This window comes from Mchenga conophoros, linkage group LG13 (genome assembly GCF_057382185.1).
Source record: "Mchenga conophoros isolate Kocher_MC1m ecotype Shallow Benthic linkage group LG13, M_conophoros_male_GT1.1, whole genome shotgun sequence".
In the NCBI taxonomy this organism is placed as follows: Eukaryota; Metazoa; Chordata; class Actinopteri; order Cichliformes; family Cichlidae; genus Mchenga; species Mchenga conophoros.
Genome location: NC_140538.1, coordinates 24,711,248 through 24,732,932, shown reverse-complemented (window position 1 = coordinate 24,732,932; position 21,685 = coordinate 24,711,248). Strand labels below are relative to the sequence as shown.

The 21,685-nt window shown below is 41.7% G+C and overlaps 4 protein-coding genes across 18 annotated transcripts in view; 1 reads left to right on the top strand and 3 right to left on the bottom strand.

Annotated features, from left to right (window-relative positions):
- The first annotated feature begins 129 nt into the window (after window positions 1-129).
- LOC146561365 (E3 ubiquitin/ISG15 ligase TRIM25) lies at window positions 130-2,480 on the top strand. The gene is made up of 6 exons (XM_085243251.1): window positions 130-726; window positions 845-940; window positions 1,036-1,269; window positions 1,350-1,372; window positions 1,485-1,618; window positions 1,706-2,480. Exons 1-6 carry the CDS (start codon window positions 130-132, stop codon window positions 2,314-2,316), a joined length of 1,695 nt encoding a protein of 564 aa, XP_085099377.1. The 3' UTR covers window positions 2,317-2,480.
- A 679-nt stretch (window positions 2,481-3,159) lies between these two features.
- Window positions 3,160-7,314, bottom strand: LOC146561364 (factor VII-activating protease-like). The gene is made up of 13 exons (XM_085297396.1): window positions 7,156-7,314; window positions 6,707-6,917; window positions 6,513-6,602; window positions 6,291-6,401; window positions 6,051-6,167; window positions 5,830-5,940; window positions 5,578-5,749; window positions 5,403-5,500; window positions 4,824-5,316; window positions 4,588-4,730; window positions 4,361-4,495; window positions 3,865-4,010; window positions 3,160-3,747 (listed from the first exon to the last, which is right to left on the bottom strand). Exons 1-13 carry the CDS (start codon window positions 7,294-7,296, stop codon window positions 3,580-3,582), a joined length of 2,136 nt encoding a protein of 711 aa, XP_085153522.1. The 5' UTR covers window positions 7,297-7,314; the 3' UTR covers window positions 3,160-3,579.
- A 1,017-nt stretch (window positions 7,315-8,331) lies between these two features.
- On the bottom strand, window positions 8,332-12,855 carry LOC146561363 (zinc-binding protein A33-like). The gene is made up of 5 exons (XM_085297403.1): window positions 9,848-12,855; window positions 9,523-9,756; window positions 9,357-9,403; window positions 9,118-9,260; window positions 8,332-9,028 (listed from the first exon to the last, which is right to left on the bottom strand). Exons 2-5 carry the CDS (start codon window positions 9,655-9,657, stop codon window positions 8,430-8,432), a joined length of 924 nt encoding a protein of 307 aa, XP_085153529.1. The 5' UTR covers window positions 9,658-9,756; window positions 9,848-12,855; the 3' UTR covers window positions 8,332-8,429.
- Window positions 12,856-13,072: 217 nt separating this feature from the next.
- ablim1a (actin binding LIM protein 1a) overlaps window positions 13,073-21,685 on the bottom strand; it is a 41,276-nt gene continuing 32,663 nt past the window's right edge. For 5 of the 15 annotated variants that reach the window (XR_014894883.1, XR_014894877.1, XR_014894881.1 and 2 more), the window contains 13 exons: window positions 21,542-21,586; window positions 21,402-21,437; window positions 21,160-21,289; window positions 20,503-20,622; window positions 19,639-19,743; window positions 19,331-19,378; window positions 18,141-18,281; window positions 17,295-17,380; window positions 17,058-17,181; window positions 16,850-16,911; window positions 16,246-16,306; window positions 14,358-16,013; window positions 14,069-14,136 (listed from right to left, as the gene is read on the bottom strand). Coding sequence is in view for 3 of the 15 variants with exons in the window: in XM_085297392.1 (XP_085153518.1) it covers window positions 14,023-14,136; window positions 14,358-14,438; window positions 15,397-15,471; window positions 16,006-16,013; window positions 16,246-16,306; window positions 16,850-16,911; window positions 17,058-17,181; window positions 17,295-17,380; window positions 18,141-18,281; window positions 19,331-19,378; window positions 19,639-19,743; window positions 20,503-20,622; window positions 21,160-21,289; window positions 21,402-21,437; window positions 21,542-21,586 (1,236 nt within the window). In the remaining 12 variants the exon portion in view is untranslated. Of the gene's footprint in view, window positions 14,137-14,357; window positions 16,014-16,245; window positions 16,307-16,849; window positions 16,912-17,057; window positions 17,182-17,294; window positions 17,381-18,140; window positions 18,282-19,330; window positions 19,379-19,638; window positions 19,744-20,502; window positions 20,623-21,159; window positions 21,290-21,401; window positions 21,438-21,541; window positions 21,587-21,685 lie in introns of those variants that run through there. The other 10 variants (XM_085297392.1, XM_085297391.1, XR_014894875.1 and 7 more) reach the window with 8 other exon arrangements.

Here is a 21,685-nt window from a genome sequence, read left to right as displayed (position 1 = left end):
CAGTAATGTGACACTAAAGCCACGTGAGTGGCGTTTGTGCATGCCAGGACAGACCTGTGAAACATTAATGAGCAGGACAGTCAGAAGCACAGTGCACACTGAGCCACCATAACACCTGTACACAGAGCTATGGGGACCATGGAGGAAACTTTGAAGTGTCCTGTGTGCCAGGATTTCTTCATTGATCCTGTGACGCTGCAGTGCGGGCATGACTTCTGCCTCACCTGTATACAGGCTGTCTGGGAAACCGATGTGTCTGATGAGGGGCCTTTCTTCTGCCCGGAGTGTCAGATATTTCTCCCCTCTGACCTCACTCTGAAGATAAATGCAGACCTTCAGACCAAAGTAAAGGACTTCACCACTAAGACGCTGTCAGCAGCAGAGCGACAAGCAGCAGCTTCAACTAGTGAAACTAAATCATCATCAACTATTTGCTGTGACCACTGCATAGAGATGCCATCAGTAGCCATAAGAACATGCCTGACTTGCGATGCCTCGCTGTGCCAGGCTCACGCCCTGCTCCACCAACAGAGGTCTGCTCTAAGGGAGCACACAGTGGTGGAGGTGACCAGCGATCCACTGTCTCTGAAGTGCAGGGAGCACCGCGATGAGCTTAAGCTCTTCTGTATGGAGGAAAAGGTACCTGTGTGCTGTTTGTGTGTCCTGGTTGGCACGCACAAACATCACAAAGCCTCTCAACTGCATGAAGCCAAAGCAGACTTTAAGGTGATTATTATAATCTCTTTTCATTACTTGTGAGGAATATTTATCTATTTTCTTCCTGTTGTTTTTTGTTTGTTTGGTTGGTTGTTTTACCAGAGGCATGTTGTATTTCTGTCTCTAGAGTATGCTTGAGACCACAATGAACCAGCTACTAAAGAGGAGAAGTGAAGCTGAACATGCCATCAAAGACCTGGAGTCACTGTATACACAAACAGTGGTACAACCAATACAGAAATCACACTCTTAAATTGCTTAACTTTTTAAATTGATGGAAGCCATTCTTGTTTGTCTAACAATGCATTTATCTCATAGACCTCTGCTGCAGAGTTTAGAGAGAGAATCTCAGACAAGTACAGCAGAATCCACGTCGTGCTGAATGGCGATGAGCGTCTAATGATGCAGATTATAGACGCAGAGGAGACATGCATGACAGAGTGGCTGGAGGCCCAGAGGAGCATTGTAGAGGCTCAGATCAAAGAGATAGATGCATTCAGAGCCTCCAGCAAATCACTTCTCCAGGAAACCAATGATCTGCGGTTTCTGCAGGTAGGGTTTACATGATCACTTACCGTGACCAGAAGTGTAGCACAAATATAGCTCAAATGTTTCCTGTTGTTTTCAAACAGCAAATCACATCACAGAATCTTTGGTGAGTATATTGCTGAGTCCAGTTTGTAACCTGAAATTGCCCATGCTTTACGCTGCTCCATATTATTATTCACTGAGCCTTCCTGTGGTATGATTTTTATTTTTATTTGCAGTGATCCCTTGGAATTTGCTCCAATCCGAGAAGTAAACAGAGACCTCTGTGACCCTGAGAAGCTGAGAACAGTAGAGAGGCTGGTGGATGAACTCTCGGTCGCTTTGTCCCAACATTTTCCACGAATGTGGTCATGTTAGTAAAGCTTTTTTCCTTTGACATTCTAAATCCAACTCTCATTATCATTATAACTGTGTACTAAGTAAATATTTGTATTTGCAGACTTAAGTTCTCCTCTTCTAGACTTCAAAACAGCTCATCCAAAGCTGGAGTTATCCCAAGACAGAAAACAAGTGTACTGGAGACGCCAACCTTTCGGTGAAGGACAGAGCCCTCAGCCATATGACTCACAGTATAGCGTCCTTGCTCAGGAGAGTTTTACAGGTGGCCAGCATTACTGGGAAGTCATTGTCCAAGACAAGCCCTTCTGGATGATAGGTGTGACCACGGGGTCAGTCGATAAAAAAGCCAGTTTAAGCCAGAGTTCTTCCAGTCTGGGTGTAAATAACACATCTTGGTGCATCTACCATGGAGACGGACAGTACCTGGCGTGCCATGATACTCAGGAAAAGCAGCTGTCAGTTGGAAAGAGAGTCAGAAAGCTAGGCATACTTGCAAACCTCCAGAAGGGGGAGCTGTCATTCTATGATGCCGACGCTATGAGGCTGCTTCACTCCTTCTGTGTGCAGTGCACAGAACCTCTCTATCCCATTTTTAACCCATGCATTGATATGAACGGAGTCAACACACAGCCTCTTACCTTGTTTTGGATAAAGGACCCCTGGGATTGGCATACACGTGAGGAGAAAAGTGAACTCACAGGAACCATTTAACTGCCTCTGTGGGATGCAGAGTCACTGATCAAATAATTATTTTAAGTGTAATTTTCCATTTGTGCTCACATAAAATTACATTGTGAAAATGTCCAGCGTGCTGTACAAATCTAGGTTGTCAAAAATATTGACTACCACCAAGTTTCCGTGATTGGCTTTGACTCTGGTAAAGCTACAACGGCTTTTAACGAATATACCTACCTCTAACGTCTTGCTAAAATTAGGTTATATAATAATATATGAGAAGACACATCTGCAGACATATCCGTGACTTTATAATGTCAAAACTAAAGTTATGTAATCATTGCAGCATTGCCGTTTCTGCAGTTGACATGTACGCTAAATATTTCATTAAGTGGTATCAGGTTCAAACAGTGCATTTGCTCTGTGGCAAAGTCGATCTCTTTCTGCAGCTTAGCAGCTCTCATGTGTGCCTTGATGCAGTTCATAAAGTAAATGACCCGTGTGTAAACTGCTCATCAGACCATGGAGGACATGCATGCCTTTAGTCTCACATGTCAATGGCCCTACAGAGTTGTTGCCCTGCAGCAGACAATACACTGAGGTCAAATAACACAAACAGTAACGCTATATGTCTAGAAAAGATTAAGACACTTAACAATCTGATTTACACAATTCTTTGTGCATCACGCTTTTGCTCATTGTAAATAAATAAATACCTTTCTGCAGAAGAAGAAGAAGTCTGAAAGTTCACATTTAACACAATTAGAAAATATAACTCTCTCTTTTTTTGTAAACAATAACATTATGCACCCATCACAGGGTTTTGAAAGTTCAGCCACCCTAGGGCTTGGTGAGGACATACAGGAACAACACAGCACATCAGAAAGAAGAAGCATTTATTTGCATCATGTAATAATTCTGCCACAACTTTAGGACATTTTCAGTTCAGTGATGCAACTTGCCCCATTTTCCAGAGGAAACATGGTATAGCTACTTATATTGTGAGATTTTCTTTTCCATTCTTTGTTTCACACATATACAGCCACTCAAACACACTGTGCTTAATTAAAAAAGTAATTCAAGCCTTTGGGTTTTTTCCATGCATGCATCATTTATGTTATAACAGCGGATTTCAGATTTTTCCATCTTTTATGTGTAACTGATAAGACAATCCAGCTAATATCCAGTACATTTATGAATAGTTTGAATAATCATATAATTTGATTACATTTTAGGAAAAGCGTACAGTGTGTAGTGGTTGGAGATCTGGCGGGCATATTAGTGAGAAACAAAGGTTGCTCAAGGAATTGCTCCTTCAGTATTTGCCTTGATCCAGTCCAGGAAATGAGTGACCCGTGTGTAGACCCCAGGCTTGTTCTTCTTCCCACACTGGTCTCCCCAACTCACCACTCCATAAACAACATTAGCGTTGTTCTGCATGCACGTCAATGGTCCTCCAGAGTCCCCCTGAAACAAAATTGTACAGCTGACTATATGCTACTACTGGAACTAATGTAATAACTTTCTGTAGATGCGTTAGTAATATACACGTTATAACAGCATCAAACCATCAAATGTCCTAACCTGGCAGGAATCCACCCCTCCCTCCAGGTAGCCAGCACAGAACATGGAATTGTCCAGAATGTTCCCATAAACAGAACGATCAGAGCACTTTTCCTGGTTGATCAGCAGGACATTGGCCTCCAGCAGGTGGCTGGAACCATAATCAGCTGCAAAGATAATGCAGAAATATATTAGGGGGTAACCCTTGTTTCTTTTTTTCATATTTCATGCCCACTTCCAGAACAAAATGAGTGAATGTTCATCAAAAGTTACTGAAGGTGATCTCTGCCTGTAAAGCTAGCTTCGGATACCACTGGAAAAACCCAGAACCCGTTGTAATGGTCGTCTGACCACATCTGCATTGATATATTGAGGTGTCAAAACTTGTCATTAAGGAGAGGTCATCAAATGTTGGAAAAGAGTTCAAGCTTCATTTAAAATAGAAAATGTCAAGTGTTTATCAAATAAGCCAAATTATGTACATGAAAAATGGCAACCTTTTTGTAACCTTACATACATTGCTCAGTAGCACCCCATCCAGAGATTTTGCACTCCGTCCCATCAGGCAGTGGCGCATTTGGTAGACAGGCTGTTTTCACAAACTGGGTCTCATTGGCACAAAAACCAGGAGTCCCACTCAGCTTCAACAAGCCTTTAGGAATACATGTGAGATATAAATGTCACAACAAACTCAAAGAAAGAACATCTGAACAAAATGACAGAGACATTTGAGACAAGTATCACCTATATCATTGTAAACAGCTTCACTGGTCTCCCTGTAGTTTGGATTTTTAATAGTCCTTTTGACAGGTATGGTCTGAGTTCCGGGGTCTGGCTTACTCACTGAGAGACTTCCAGCCAGCACCTGCATGTCCTTGTTTGGTTCACTGTGCAAATAAAAAACAAAAGGGTTCAGTCAATATTTCATTGTCTTACTTGTAATCTACCATTAATCTGGTTCTTCAACCTTGCAGCCTTACATGCAGTGTGCAGCTGTCAGCACCCAGCAACTTGCGATGAGAATTCCTCCACAGACATGTCTGAATGGCTGAGCGGAGCCCGTTGGCTTCACTTGCACAGAAACCTGCCAGGGTATAGCTCCTGGACTGACTTTCAGACCCCCAAAGATTCGGGTAAGAGCCTTTTTTGGCTGAGGTATGCCACAGGTGGCAAACTGTTTTGGTCCAGTAGTCGGAGGGAGAGGTGTCGCAGAAGGGCGGATGGGCTTCCCAGTTGATGGTATGGCAGTTGCTGGCAGCTTACCAGTAGGTTCTGGCTGCGGTGGTTCAGGCTGTGTCGGTTCTGGCTGCGGTGGTTCAGGCTGTGTCGGTTCTGGCTGCGGTGGTTTAGGCTGTGTCGGTTTAGGCTGTGTCGGTTCAGGCTGTGTCGGTTCTGGCTGCGGTGGTTTAGGCTGTGTCGGTTCTGGCTGCGGTGGTTTAGGCTGTGTAGGAGCAACCTCAGTCGGCGGCCCATCTGAAAACACAGATCCAAGAAGATGGCACAGATGTTTTGCTGGCAACACTCAAGATCAAAATGTTGCCCATCACTTTAAAACTCACGTGTCGATACAGGACATTTTGGCACATCACAGTAGTCCCACAATAACCTGTGGCCTCTTCTGAAAAAGCACCAGGGCTTTGGCTCTCCGTCAGGGTTCCTGAATCAGAAAACGTCACTGAGACAGACCTCTTATAGGTGTTTTCTGCACATTGTATAAATGGAGTTACTTCTGACCTGCAGAAGTTGTGAGGGCCAAGGCCGTCTTTGTCCTCAAAGGAGGTGAAGGGATTAACACCCGATGCCAGGATGAAGTGGGAGTTCCAGTAGAGGCACTCATCACCATCATCCGTCTCGCTCACATTGCCACGATATGACTCTCCATCGTCCACATAGCAGTCGTTTGGACCTGAGAAATGTAAATTACTCAGTGAGTCAATGAATTATGATAAATATATATGAAGAAAAACTGTAGAATGAATTATTTACCAACATGGCAGAAATGTCCTCCGAACCCTTCGGGGCAATGGCAGTCAAAGTCATTTTCATCTCTGACGCATGTGCCACCATTTTTACATGGATTAGGATTACAAACTGAAACTTTGGAGAACAATAAAACAAAATTTAGGCTGTTGTTCAGTAACTGCTAAAATCCTCACCAAACAGGAATTTGGGCTTTTTAAAATATATATATAAATATATCAACATACTAGTTTTGCAGTCTGGAGGCTGAAAGGGTCGCTTGCATTTGCACTCATAGTGCGGAGGAGTTGAAGTCAGTACACATTCGCCATACCCGCATTGACCTCTTTTACAAATTCTTGGACCTTAGAGAATAACACCATTAGGATATTTTTAATAACATTAATTCAGTTTGTTTTTTTACACTTTGCATACATATATATGCAATTTGACAAAAGAATGGAGAGGAGGGATTTTTTTCTTCACACCTCTCTCGCATTTTTTTCCCTTGTAAGGTTTGGGACAGTCACATTTGAACTTTCTCTTGCCTTTCTCCTTACACACACCATTGTTAAGGCAAGGATTTGGGGTGCACTGGCCTGAGAAATAAAAAATGACAACACACTGTAATGTCAAAATTAAACCTTTCCTCTGTAGCATTAGAAGAAAACATGCCACAGATTTGCACGAGACGTTTGTTAGTATCTTACCGTCTAGGTCCAGAAACTCATCAAGCCAGTCTGAATGACCATTTTCATCATCCTCATCATCCTCATCCACGACCTTAATAAAGACGACATCTAGAACAATACTTTCCTTTAGATTTACAGTTTTAATTCTTTAAATACTACATTTCAAACCATTTTCTATATATGTTACAAAAGCAACATAAAGGAGTACTAACCCTCAATTATATCTTTAAACCTTCCTTTTGGTCTCTTTTTCTCATGTTTCCCATGTCTTTCAGGCCGTGCAGAGTCCCGATGTCTGTCTTGTCTTTCAGGCTGTGCAGAGTCCCGATGTCTGTCTTGTCTTTCAGGACTTGAAGACTCTGGATGTCTGCCATGTCTTCCAGGATGCGAAGAGTCCCGATGTTTGTCGTGTTTATGTTTCAACTACATTTTTTAAGGAATTGCAGATGACAGCATAACATAAGAGCACGTACACATCCAAATAACTATTTCTATCACGCTATATATTCATGTCTATCTGTCTATCTAGCTATATATGTGGCTAAAGCTATTGACTTAACCTTTTTAAACAGAAACATGATCTATTGTGTTTTTTGACAGAAAATGCCACAATGTAAATAACATACAATGCATGTGATTATTAAATTCAGTTAATACATACTTCAGCAGGTATGAAGAGCACCGCTAAGAAGAGACAAAGGAAGAGGAGCTTTAGGTTCATGATGGCAGTTGACCAGAAGACATGTAGGAGAGTAACATGAGAGTGAGCTGACTGGGGGAGCCCTCGCACTTTTCCAAACATTTGGTAAGTACACTAACCTTTGAGTTAGCCCTTTCTTTCTGTCTTTTTTTTTTTCTTTTTTTGTTTTTTTTGTCTGGCATCCATCCACGTTGCTGAGTCAGTTGTATTGATTATAACTGAGCTCTTAGATAGTTACCTTTATGGTCCTACATAATAGGAAAAATTCAGCTGAGTTTACCAATCGCTTGTGAAAAACACATTTAAAATCAAAAGATATCTTCCCCCAAATGCTGACTTTAAGTTACTATATCTACATGAATGTTTTCCATGTAGTTTTGGTTACATAATTACAGTGTAAAACATTACATTTCAGGAAATGTGGTCAAATAAATTTACTTGATTGGTATACATTCAGGTTTATACCAAGCATATTTTTCTTAATGATTAATTGTTTAAATAAATGAATATTTAAAATTTATACATTTCAGCTGAATTAAAAAAATGTCTTAATGTTTATTAAGGGCAAAAAATCTTCTTTTTTTTAGTCTAATGGAGCATAATAACTGTGTCTGCCAGCCTGAACAAATTCCTCACATCAAAAAATGTTAAGTGAAATAAAAGATAATCTGCCAAGCATGCCCAGGTGCAGAGAGCATGTTTGCTTAGGACTGACTGTTTGTTTGAATGTAGACTTTGGATCCACACATAGGTTCATATCAGGATAAATACCAGTGTGCTTTTACTAAAATCATAATTCGCTGAAATAGCTGGCAAATCCAGCTGATCCATAATGTGTTAGCAATGCTGAGGACTTTTCCCTGCTACATGAAAACCTCATGCGATACCCAAACAGTTACTAAACAGATTAGTACCTGATATATTTTCTTAGACTTTCACAAAGAATGATGCTCTTGCTTTAGTAACACCCTGGTTTTAATTTGAAAGTCTCAAGGTCTAAGTGATGGACATGCATGATTCCCACAGCTTTAACTGTAACAACCGTAACAGCATCACACTGAAATATTATTGTGAGCACAGAAAGCATTACACAGCCTGAGCATTAACACTGTCAGAATGTTGCAAAAGCTCACAGAGTCGCTTCAAACTTCATAATCTCTTTATTTTAAAAAGTCGTTAGTTACAGCTTTAATATTTTTGCCTTATTGTGGAGTAGCAGCTTAAAAAGTAACTGTTCAACAGCTCTTCTGTGAAGTAAACCGGAGATCCCTGTTGGCAGATGAAGGGTTACAGATAACAATAGGTTTTGCATTGTTGCCATTGTGGTCATGATGACCAGGGCAGACAGCTAAGTAGAGGCAGTCTGAGAAGGTTCCCGTGCAGAAGGCAAACAGGGGTGTCATTTTGTCCGCCTCGAGAAACATCACCAGCCCTGCAGGAAAACTACACAAAACACCAATCTGGCAGAAACGCTTCGTGAAAGGCAGCTGATGCGGAACGCCTCCATGCCAGGCCGTATACTCGCCATCAAAAAACTCCACACACCAGGACTCAGGCCCGCGGCCGAGCCAGCAGTCCTCAGTTGTGCCCTTCCGAGGAATGTTGGGGTAGGTGACACCGAGCTCCCAGTAAGTCTTCCCAGTTACATCGATTTCCCAGTAATGGCGACCAAAGCTGAAGCCCTGCAAACTGATGACATTGAGGGTAGTGTCAAAGCGTCCAGGTAAGTCAGGAAGTTGCTGCCAGGTGTCCGTATATGTGGCACTATCGCCTTGGGGAGAGATGATCAGCTTTGGGTGGGCGGTTTCCGGATCCAGGCACACCTCGCTGGAATCTGGAGATATTTTACATTTTGGAATTTAACAATGTTTTAATTGAATGTTTGATTGTAATCATAAATAATATAAAAATATGTAAACTGACAGCTCTTGATGAGTTTCTTGATCATCGGGGTCTGGGAGCAGACAAGCAGGAGCATGTTATTGGTGAGGCTGATGATCTGCTCAGCTTTAGCTTCATCCAGGCTCACACTGCTTGGGTCTGTTTGGTTTAGCAGATCAATCACTCTAGTGGAGGCACACAGTAAGTAAAAAAACATATCATCTGTTGGTACGTACAATATGAAGCTTATTTCTATGATAGATTATAATTAATTTCCCTACCTCTCTGCTGTTTCCATGTCTTCCTGTTCAGGGTATGAAAAGAACGACTGGGGAAAAAAGCAAAATGATAATCTCGATTATTTTTATTTTATCAGATTTATATTTTTGTTAAGACAGGAAACACATAACATTTCCAGTTATATCTGGCTATTGTCAACTTTTTCACCATTGTATCAGGCTCTGTGTCCGTTTGGTCCAGTGCCAGAGTGAGTCTAGCCAGGTCCTGCTCTATCTCCTGGATCAGAGAACAGTTCCTCTCCATGAGCTCATCCAAGGCAGAGACAGCAGCCCGCTCTTCCATCTCCAGGTGGGACAGGGTAATCCTCAGGTCCTCATCCAGGACAGCTTGGATTTCTTGATATTTCCGAATGATACTCTTCCTTATCACTGAGGACTTTTTCTGAGTCGGGCATAAATATTTAGAAGTTAATTGCAGCCCTGTCACGAGTAATTATTTCACCTCTCTGTTCTGTGAACGGAACGAAACTCACTGTGATTTCTGACTGTCGTGCCGCGAGTTTCCTCAGCCTATATTTGACTGCTTCTCTCTGCTTCTTTAGACACTCTTGGTGCTTTACCAGTGTCTCCTAAAGAAAGGGTTTCACACATATTGAGAAAACCTCAGTTGAAGCTAACAAAGTGGATCTGGCAGTGAAGTGCAGCTGCAAAAGCAGAAGCTCATTATGATGCAATGATAACGGCAACAAAGCAATGACCGACAGGAAAATACTTCTATCAGCCATGATAGCCTTGTTTCAGACTTGTTATAGTATGAATCATTGTATGAAAGGGTTAGGATTACGAACTTTTACAATATGCTGATGACTTACTTTTATACTTATCATGTGCTTTGGCAAACCTTTGTTATAGTTTTACCATCACAATGTTTCTCACACATACCGTACCTTCACACAGTGGGTTCATTGCTTCTTTTTCTTGGATGAATTAGAGAAAATGAAGTTCTCTGCAAGGTCCATTACTATTTTGCTCGTTTGTGTTGTTGTGTTTGCACATCTCTGTTGCTTGTGGGGCTCGCACACAAGAATTTCACTCGCATGTGCTGTGCCAGTGTGCCTGCACATGTGATGTGACAATAAAAAGTGATTTGATTTGATTTTGATTTGATTATTACTTGTTTAAAGAATTGAACTACTTTTCCTTTTTTTCTTTTCTTTTAGCTCTTTTCTGTCACTCCTGCATGGATGATTTCAGGTATGTTAAATTTGTATAGTAGCTTCTTGTTTCAGTTTTCTCCCAGTCGTCACTGGGAGGCCCCATGACCTCTAAACGCACCATATAGTGTTTGTAAGCTGTCACCTCACATTAAATTCAAAGGAAAATCTGATATATAAGCATGTCAGGCTTGATTAATTCATTTGTTTCTCACCTCTCCTTCTGATTGTATTTGGCCTTCCTCTGGTTTAGACCCAGAATTGCCAAACCTCCGATTATGATGAAATTCCTGGGGGTGTGCGATATGCACCTTGAATGTTCTCATTCATTCTCTTAATGTCTTTTACACTGTTAACTTATTATGACTGACTTTTGAAAAAGAGCACAGCTTTTGGTTAAATGAGTACTTAACTGTTATTTGATGTACGGTACACATACTGTATATAGCCTGGTGGCGTTTCCTATATTTCATTTTTGTCTTTATGGAGTTTTTCTTTAGTTTTGTCACTAATCTAATGCTGTAAAAGAAAACAAGAATCAGAAGTGACTCGGACTGTTGGAATATGGTCTTCATTTCTGCTTACAGCACTCAACCATACCTCACAGTGCCAATTTGTTTGTAGATTTATGTAAATATCACTCAAAAAATACACATCTCCTCTGTGGCATGTGACACTGCAATCCTTCATCTTTATCCCATAATAATATCCCTCTCTGACTAAATGAGGCCACACTGAAGTTTTCAAATGTATGCGCTGCACAAGGGATGCATTAATACTTAAGAGTTATACTGTTTGACTTACTGAAATTCTTCTTGTTATAAACTATTTATTCAAAGATGTGTGTAATGCCATTTTAAAAAAATCATTTTGACGTTTGTTTTATTTGTTTACAATATTTGTAACTACAGATTGTCCCATGCTGTGTACAAGTGTTTCCTAAAGAATGGTGTAGTTGATGTTTGGTTACTGTGCTGAATGATGAAGGGTTGACACCAGAAGAGTGATTCGATTCCGGTGAAATAGAAAACTTCTCACCTTAAATGTGAACACACAGGCCTCCGAGAAGAAGTCAGTCACAATAAGCTACTCGTATAAGTGCAATATGACATGAATGCAAACCCGGAGAGGAAACAATTTATAAATAGGTTTTTATACTTAGATGGATTCCATTTCTCACCATGTGGTATTCTAAAATGTATACAATACATTCACCAGCCACTTTGTTGGGTTCACCTGCTCAGCTGGACGTTAACCCGAATATCTAATCAACCAGTCACATGGCAGTAACTCGGTGGATTTAGGCATGTATACATGGTCAAGACGACCTGCTGAAGTTCAAACGGCATCAGAATGAAGAAGAAACATGTTTCATGTGAGTTTTTGAACATGATATGCCAGACACGCTTGGCTGAGTATTTGACAAAACTGCTCGTCTACTGCATTTTCCCATGAAACCATCTCTAGGATTTATAGAGAACGATCCAAAAATGAGAAATTCTTCAGCGAGAAGCAATTCTCTGGGTAAAAATGCCTTGTTGATGTCAGAGACGAATGTTCAGACTGCTTCAAGCTGACATGCACACAAATACTTGTTATAACCAAATTATGCAGAATCAAATCGCGGATTGCAGCAGCAGAAGACCACACTGAGTGCCCCTCCTGTCAGTTAAGAACAGGAAAAAGAGGCTATAGTTCACACAGACAAATGATTTCCGGTCTGATGAGTGTCAGTTTCTGCTGTGACATTTGGATTTAATGTCAGAATTTGGTATAAACAACAATAAAAGCATGAATCCATCCTGTCTTTTATCAGTGATTCAGGCTGGTGAATCTTTACTGGTGTGTGAGCAATATTTTCTCTGCATACTCTTAGCCCCTTACTACCAGCTGAGTGTTGTTTAAACTCCACAGCCTACCTGAGTATTTTTGCTTTATTGTTCCTTTATGACCACGGTGTACACATCTTCTGATGGCTGCTTGTAGCAGGATAACAGACCATGTCAGAGAGCTCAGATTATCTCAATCTGGTTTATTAAACATAACAATGAGTGTGCTGTACTCATATGGTCTCCACAGTCACCAGATCTCACTCCAATGGAGCATCTTTGGGATGTGATGGAATGGGAGATTCACATCATGGATGTGCAGCCCACAAATCTGCAGCAACTGTGCGATGCTGTCATGTCAATATGGACCAAAATCTCTGGTGAATGTTTCCAGCAGCTTGTTGAAGTCAAAAGAGGGTCCAACCCAGTACTAGTAAGGTGTACTTAATAAAGTGTCCAGTGGGTGTATATCTGTTCAGTGCATAACCCACAATAATATATAAACCCCTCCAGTAAAGCAGTCAAAGTCAAAGCTTGTGTAACCCAACAGTAACTTAGCTAATCAGAGTTTGTTTAGGTCAGTGGACACCACCATCTGATTAAAAGTTACTCAGTCAAAAAATGACTTCTTAACCTGCGTTACATCACTGAGCTCGTGTGTTTATTGGTGAAATGCAAACAAAGAAAAACAAACAGAAAAGAGGCGGTGGGTACCTTTGGTTTAGCAGAGGATCATTATGTTTCATGGTGATTTAAAGCTTTATTGGCTTAGAATTCAATACAACAAATGGCAGTGTGGGGTTTTTTCTTCTTTTCTTTTTTTTATATAAAACAGTATTTTCAAACACATTAGGGGTTTTAGCTATTTGTCACTTTGCTTTTGATATGGCATTAAAATATAATACGATTTGTACTTCCAATCCATGTAAAGGGAGAGTGTCTGGCCGTGTTTATGAGAGCCTGAGAAGAGAGACATTTTTTGTCAGGGTCAAACGGATGTTCAGTGCGTAGCCATGGGAAGGAAACTAGTGATATGCGGGTGCTTGGATGATGCAACAGCTGTTGGGTAAGCTAACTGCTTTCCCGGTGACTTTTTCTTTTTAATTCAAAGACTCACTGAGCCAATTCTTGCAAACTTTGGACTAAAACCTTTTCAGCCCAAGCGAGGGTAAGCTGACACATGTTCAAGCTACGAGCATGGACATTTTGTAATGAGCGCCATGAGGTTCTACTGTACTTACAAAGTTCCACAGGAATCAACAGCGAGAGAAATAGTAGGAAGAAACGAGCAAGAAAGAAAAGAAAAGCGGTTCCACTCGAAGCAAAGCAAGAAGTAAAACAAGCGCATTCAAACCAAAGAACATGACCCTGTTCATCGTCCAGTCTCATTCTTTGTCATTTTTGAACACGGAAGAGATTCCCGCTCATCGTTGACAGTGCAAGTCTAACAGGACAAGTCTTTCAGTACATAGTCTCAGGAAGCATCAGAGCAAAGAGTCCAGTTCATGGCTTCCGTGATTATGTCAGGTTAAAACAATCAAATTTAAAAAAAAGAAAAGAACAAAAAATATATATAGAAGAAAAGGAAATAAACCAAAACCTACATCTAGATTACAGCTGCTGTGTGCTATCTGAATGTACAGAAAATGCATGCGGCTCTGAGTGCTAGAAGAGCTTGGCCTTCTTTTTCATGTCGTTGCGTTTCCACAGGGGAAGCCTGTCAAACTCCTGGATCTCCATTCCAAAGATGTCAAAGAACGTTTCAGGTGCTAAGTGGCGCTAGAAGTGAGAACAAAGGTGGAGAAAAAACAAAAGGAGGGGAGGGTGGGGGGTGTTCTCAGTTAGCACCAAAGCCATAAAAAAAGAGGTCACAACAGAAACGACAAGAAGCAAATGGATACTGCATATTCCTCGCTACGGTCGTATTTGTGTAACATGCTCTTTACACAAAGCAGAGAAATGCAGTATTAATTGCAGAAGGTCAGGTGGAAAACCGATACCTCCAGTCTGGTTCTGTCCACATCCCTGGGCAGTTTAGCTCTCCCTCTACTGGTTATCATGAGCATTTCATAGGGATACACCTTCAGGAGGAGACATTCATCAGTGGACAAGTCAGATTTACAAGCTTTTGAGTTCAGCTTCAGAACAATTTACAAACCATTTTCATGAAACAAAACTATAAAATTGGAACATTTTAGTAATTCTACTGCGACACAGGGAGCACTGGGTGGGAGAACAGGTATGTGACAGGAGGCTGACTGGGTTGTTGTATTTTTTAAGTCACTGGGGAAATGCAGGTGCTATGACGTGTGCACTTTCTTTCACTTTGGGTGCCGAAACGTGCAACAGATTAGGGGGAAAACATGGAAACAGAGTTACGTAACAGGCTGTAATTTTTAGATTAATTTAAAGCAAACTAAAAAACAAAACAAAACTGTAATGTAGGCCAAGTAAATCCACATGGGTATGACTGTCCTGGAAATCTAAGGTGTTTGGATTTTTTTTTTAAATAGCTAACTCCTTTGGTGCAAGAAGAAATTGATCACATTCAATGATAAGCAACTAGAAGTTCTTTGAAGCCTCTCACCAACTCATATCCACACAGTAATGCATATACGCCATTATATACTACACAGTATATAGTGATATGAGTTGTTTGGATGACAATTTGGGCGTTGGATTCTCTACTGTATGGTGCATACAGTATCCAGCCACTTTAAATCAAAGCTATGTGCAGATGAGCATGGAGAAGCCGGCATGCTAAGCGCTAGAGTGACTTGGCAGCTCCTAAAGCAGCATGCTGAACCCGGCTAAGGTGAGCCTTTCACTTCCTGCAAAAGTATTTCTTCCACCAATGTCCCCACACTACAGGGTTTATGCCATATCGCCTCGGACGTTTTTGTTTTTTTTATCCGGATGAGATTTATTACAGTAAAAAAAACTCCATTGAAGAAGTGAACAATATATAATTTAAAAAAGAGATCTATCTACAGTATGTAGATTACAGTGTCATCAGTACAAAAAGAAGAAGATACTTGCTTTCGGTTCCAACATATTAGGCATAGATACTCCCCTGTCCATCCTTGCAAGTGCTGCACGGCCATCCTTAATGTGCTAAAGAACAGAACATACACAAATGTAATATAGTGGAAGGGGACTGCAGGGATAATGGCATGAATATGTCCACTAATGACAGTGGGCACAATTTTCACTGGATGGAGCAAGTAGCCTGGATACTGCTGTTCGGTACCTTAAGTAGTATTTACGATGGGCAGTCATTTACATGTTTTCTGAATGACTACGTTCCCTCGGGTGAGTTTTAAAATGACACAGCTACATACTGAGTTTAGCTTTGAGTCATAACACTGATAACACAACACACAGAACAAGGCATGAGGCAATGACTGTATATTGGACTTCTAGTACACTGGTTCAGCTACCGGGCTGTGCATGTTTGATTCTCATATTCGAGGAATTTGAAATCGCTCATGCCCCGTAGCTGACAATAATCCAACAGTGATGCAAGCATGTAGCAGGAGTGGGCGGTGTGCATTCAGGGCAAAATTTTTCTTGGAACCCACGTGCAAGCAAAATGTGTGATGCAAGATGAGGAGGCATGCCATGTGAAAAAGCAGATGAGGGACATACCTGAAACTCTGCAGGACAAAATGGGACAGAAAATGAGACTCACAGTTAATGGTTTTGCTGTCAAGTCCCCTGCCAAGCTACTATTTACAACACTGCTGTCCTTTGATGACACACGCGAATCATTGTGCAAATATTTCAAAATGCATGTAGCAAGCCGATTCTGAATACTGCTGCTGAATAGCTCTGGTGAAAACTGACAAGAGATTTGTTGGGTGGCTGTTTTTCGGTAGTATCTCTCACCTCTGCCTCCTCCGCACATGTCCCCGTAGCTGTTGTACTGGGTGAAATCTGTGGACTGAGGCTGCAGGAAAACACGAACAGTACATCAGCATTAACATGTCGGCATTTTCTTTCTCAACTGAGACGTTCATTTAATTTTTAATTGAAATATTTAAGGCACATCAGGAATTAGTGTTTCTGCTACTGATGTCAAGACAGACTGCATTTGAAGGTGGACTTATTATACTCATTTCCAGCTCCATGTTTTATTCTGGAACTCCAGTAAAGTAGTATTGCATAATTTAAAGTAAAAATCTTTTACAGGCCCATTATGCAACCCCTTAGTTCAGTCTAGGCCTCAAACACATCATTTTAACTTCTGTCTCTTTAAGGCCCACTTGACTCCAATTGGCTGCCCCTCGCCTGGCTTTGCAAACACATGAGAGTGCTTGTAAGGCCTGCCCCACAGTTATAACCGTGCCCGAGATGACCATATAAGAAAAATGTGTGCAACTCTGATGTCAGTAGTTGGCAAAACATTGGAAATCAAGGATTCAGAGAACTCTGCACCCTTTGCCATTAACCTCATTATGTAGTGGGTATTCATATAAAAGTATGTTCTCACCCGATGTAGCCCATTTCTTCCATAGCCAGGCAGAGAGTTCGTTTTGGTTGGAGAAGGCTGATCTGAAATATGAATGTTGGCCAATTAATAATTAATTACTTATATTTGTTTTTAGATTTAAAAAAAATGAAAATCAGGAATATACCATGTTAGAGGATATGGTATATTCTAACCTATAAAAAAAAAGGATCACCAAGCTGCTCTGTACCTGCATCACAGCTGGTCTGTTTGGGATCGTAGCGCTGAGCCGAGAGGCTTCGTGCATGGCGCTCCCTTATCTGCTCTTTTTCCATCTCCTCCTTCAAAATGAGCTTCCCCAAACCGGACTGAATCTACAAACACGCATACTCATAAGAGTTACACAGCTATCGAAAGCTTTTGGAAAAACAGATGTATTGCATCTAATATTGACCGTGTTTGTTGACGGTGAAGCTACTCGACCGACCTTACTGAGATGCTCCTCCTGGAGCAGCTTTCTTTTCAAAGCCTCTTCCTCCTCCTCTTCTCTAGATCTTCTCCTCCCTTCTGAACCTACAGGTTCCAAACACAAGCCGAAAAAAAACAGATGAACAAAAGCATGCGTATGGAAAGTCACGAAGACACGTCCCTGCAGGATTCCATGCTTCAAACATTCTTGAATAGTACGACCACATTCAATGTTTCATTCACATTTCAAACGTAGACAGAAAGAGAATAGATATGGCCGCCTTGTTTGGGCGCCGAGCAGGGAGAAATACACACAGTAAATGGTGGCGGGTCGAACGCAAATGTGAGACAGAGCTGACGAGACAGACAAACAGAGGGACTCATTGGAATATTTGACTACACCGACATGGCAGAAGTTTACACTTCGCCGCTCATGTCGAGTTTTAAAGATGTCAAGTACACAGAACAGCACAATGTAAGACAGACAGACAGAAGTTTGAAGTCAGTCTCAGTTATCTCTGTCCAAGTCATTTGTGGTTCCATTGCATACAGCTAAAGGCCCCGTCGTGTGCAGTAAGGGAAAGTAAAATGTAGAAACTGATGCTGCCTCAAGCAGAAAGTAACATGACAGCAACAGAAACCAAACAACGCTTCTTCAGTTTTGCGCAAGCAAAAAACACAAAAAAACGCAAAAGGCAAATACTGCTATGTCTGAACAAGAGTTTAAGCCTGGGGTAAAGCAGGGATGCAGTTAAGCTTCTGGGGGCAGCTATAGGGTTGGAAACAGGAGAGTTAGGTGGCAGTAAGGTGTCTGTTGTACCACTATGATAGCAGCGCGAACATGCCCAACAGGAGCCTACTGTACCTAACGCAGTGAGCGAGTAGGGCCAGCGATCACCCTCACTCCGTGAGCTGTCATCTGGAAAGGGAGCATGGGCAGCGGGGAAGGTGGCAGATCTGATGATCTCATCAGCAGACTTGCTTTGGCGTGCTATGGAAGCTGTATCTAGGTTGGTAACCATGGGAACTGAGCTATCAGTGTCTGGGTCACAGCCTAAACCACAAGTAAACATCTTTGCACCATCTGATCGTCAGGCTCAATGATCATTTAATCCAGGGTCATCATCATTTTCATAAATATATATAAATATACAGTCTTTCTTAACAAGCCACTCCATAACAGAAAAAGCTTGACCTTTTTTCTTATCATAGAAGAAGTGAAAATCGGTGGTGGATAAGACTCATTGTGAGTATTACGCGTATAATTAAAGAAAAGCCTCGAGTGTACACGTGGGTTTCCATTTTAATGCCAGATTGTGGAATTTCCTCTTACTGTTAAGTAATATAGATAGCACACGGAGAAAGACACTGTAGTGACAGTAACGCTCATCCCCCTTTGTGAGTCTCTACTTTGAAACGTGCCACAGGTCTTGCTTGTGGTACCCACTGCCCTCGCTCTTGACTCCTGGAAAATGAAGAGTGGTTATCCCGTAATTGTCACCACTCGACAAATGCTGCACAGCCTCGCTTCACCTACAGGCCAAGCGCTGCTTTTACTGCTATGACTTGTTAAGACGGACAAAGTAAAACAAGCTACAGGTCAGACATAAAAGGATTGGAGACAGACTTCAAACATTGCTTGTACACTGACGCTGACGGTGGCTATGGTTAGATGAATACACAGCTTCAGTTGACCTCAATAACACATAGAGTAGTGGCTACAGTAGTGCTTCCCAACCTTTTCAATAAGAGGAACTCATTTAGACATTCATATTTTTCTTAATTTATACAAATATTGGGTTTTGGGATTGTTTTTTTTAATTGCTTTTCGTACAACTGCCAGAGTTGTGGCCTGCAACCGTAACAACAACTTCATGTTTTGCCAGTTTTTGTTAGTTTTAGCTTCATCATCTTTGGATTTTTGTGTCCACTTTGTATGTATTTTTCACATAATTCATAACAGGTATCCGGTGGGGAATCACTGACACAAATTAATCGTCAAAAGAGAATTTAGTTTCTACTGCAAAAAAGATCATAGTATAACAGGAAAGGTACCGTGTTGTTTGTAGATGGGTGGCTTTCGATAGATGTTGCTCCCCTGATCTGAAAACAGACATGTGCAAAAGACATTTACAGACCATACCGTGCTTTGATGAGTAGAAATGGTTAAAAAAAATCTAGTGTAAAAACAAACGACAGTAAATCATGCTACACCGGGATTTACATTAAAACGTGACCTGTGATACAGCTCTATGTGTTTTTTTTATTAAAAAAAGAGAGAGGGAAAAACAAAATAGCTCCCAAATGGAGAAGAAAGAAAGGAAGAAAGAAAGAGCAGTGACAGGGTGCGCTCCAGCTCCTACCTGGGAGGTGGAAATGTTTAGGGGTCTGAGAGAGAGGCGGGGTGACCGGCCGGCTGTCGGGCCTGAGCGGTAGGGGAGAGCTCCGGCCACTCGGCGGGTCGGTGCCTCCAGTGAGAAGAACCAAGAACAGAAGGTAAGCAGGAAAACTGCAGGGGAACCACAATTTGAACGGTGCAACACACAGGGACCAACGGGACCAGCTGAAGTCATTCTGAATGAATGGGACGCATTCTTTTTACTTTGGATAAATGCGATAAATGGGGCAGAGAAGAAGCAGAGCAGAGGCGTTCTGAATTTTGAGATTAAATGTTTGGGAAACGTGTTATGGGTAATGAAGTTTGAATGTCTGTTAGCCTGTTTTAGAATATGAATTCAGAGTTAAGAAGTTAATACCACCCTGCATGCAGCAGCATATCGACACTATAAAGCAGTAAAACCTTTCTTTTTATCTCAGCCGCACAGTTTACTGGAGTCTGGAGACTCATTCAATGCAATACAATGCAAAAGAAATATTTATATATATATCCTTCGTTCAGCACACACAGAAGTATTAGTTAGGATGTAGGGTTTGGATTACTGATACCTCTCTAGTGCATGCAAAGATGTAAAGCACAAACACAAGGAGCCTGACAGCTACTTGGCCAAAGGTGAAGTCAAAGCAGAAGAGGAGCAGAGAGCATGTCAGCGGCTTAAAAAAGCATGGGTTTGACCGAAACATTTAGGCGAGAAATGTTGATGGATCCAGAATGACAGAGTGGGCACTGACGGGAGTCGCTATCCAGGTGATGATGGAGATGATGTGTTGCCTCCGGGGCGGGGGGCGCAGAGAGGGGGCAGCAGATAACAGTGGAGTGGGGCCCTTACCTTGGCTATGGGGGAGGAAGTGGTGTCTGAAAGGGGAGGTGGGGCGGGAGTCACTATTTCTGGAGCCCACACTGTTACTGCACAGGGAGGAGCAGAGCTTCTGCATGCCTGTCAGAGCCTCTGCCAGGTGGGAGAAAGAGTGTGGGAAGGAGGGAGAAAAACCCCAGGACCAGGCAATAGAAGTGGACAGTACAGGACGAGGGAAGGAGATAAGGTGAGACATTGCGGGGCAAACGATATACGGAAAATACAGACGGGTCAAATGTTGAAAAGAAGAAATAAAAGACACCCAAAGTGAGACGTAAGGAGTATTCAAGATGAAGATTTGTTACATTCTAAAAGCAAAGTTTTATGGAAAGAACAGCAAACTCAAACTGTGTTGTAAAAGGGGCAAAACTGACTTGAAGGTAATTACTCTGCAAATGGATTGTCTGCCACGTAAATCAAAGCGAGGCAAAATAACCTCAAGTCAATTTTGGTTACGTTCAACAACACAGGGAGGGAAATGCAAACGTTAAGGCCAGGCTGAGCGAGCTCTGAATCATCATCATCACCTGTTTATCAAAGATTTTTGGATCCACTTTATGAAAACCCTGAAATCACTACAGTAATACACACAGACACATATACACAAAATGAGTCTTTTCGAGGACCTACCTGGCCGGTGAAAATGCTGCGGCGACCGTGACAAAGTGGGGGTGTATCCATGACGATTATAAACTGGTGATCCTATGGAGCCCTGACTGGTGGACCTCTGAAGGATGCGTTCCCTCCTGTCGTAAGATCCCTGTCAACACAACCGAGTGATTACACAAGCTTCTGATGAACGAGAGCGCACTACACTGGACTGTATTTACTGTCGCCTACAGCAGGACAGTGAGTTTGATGGATTCGCTCACCTCACCAGATGGGGTTGGCGACATGTTTCTTGAGGACTACAAAGAAATCAAACAACTCTGAATTATAACTTTGATTTTCACAAGAACATTAAAGGAAAAGACGAATTAAACTTTGCTTCCTTTTTAGCCATGCATCTAACCTTGTCATCCGGCAAGGGGGAACGTTCCCTCCTGGCAGTGTGGAGCTGTGAAGGACCCAGACGTTCAGTGAGGCAAAAGATCTTTTATTACAGAGTGAAAAATATCTTAATCAGTAATAGAGTCCTTTGTGTTTATTATATCCT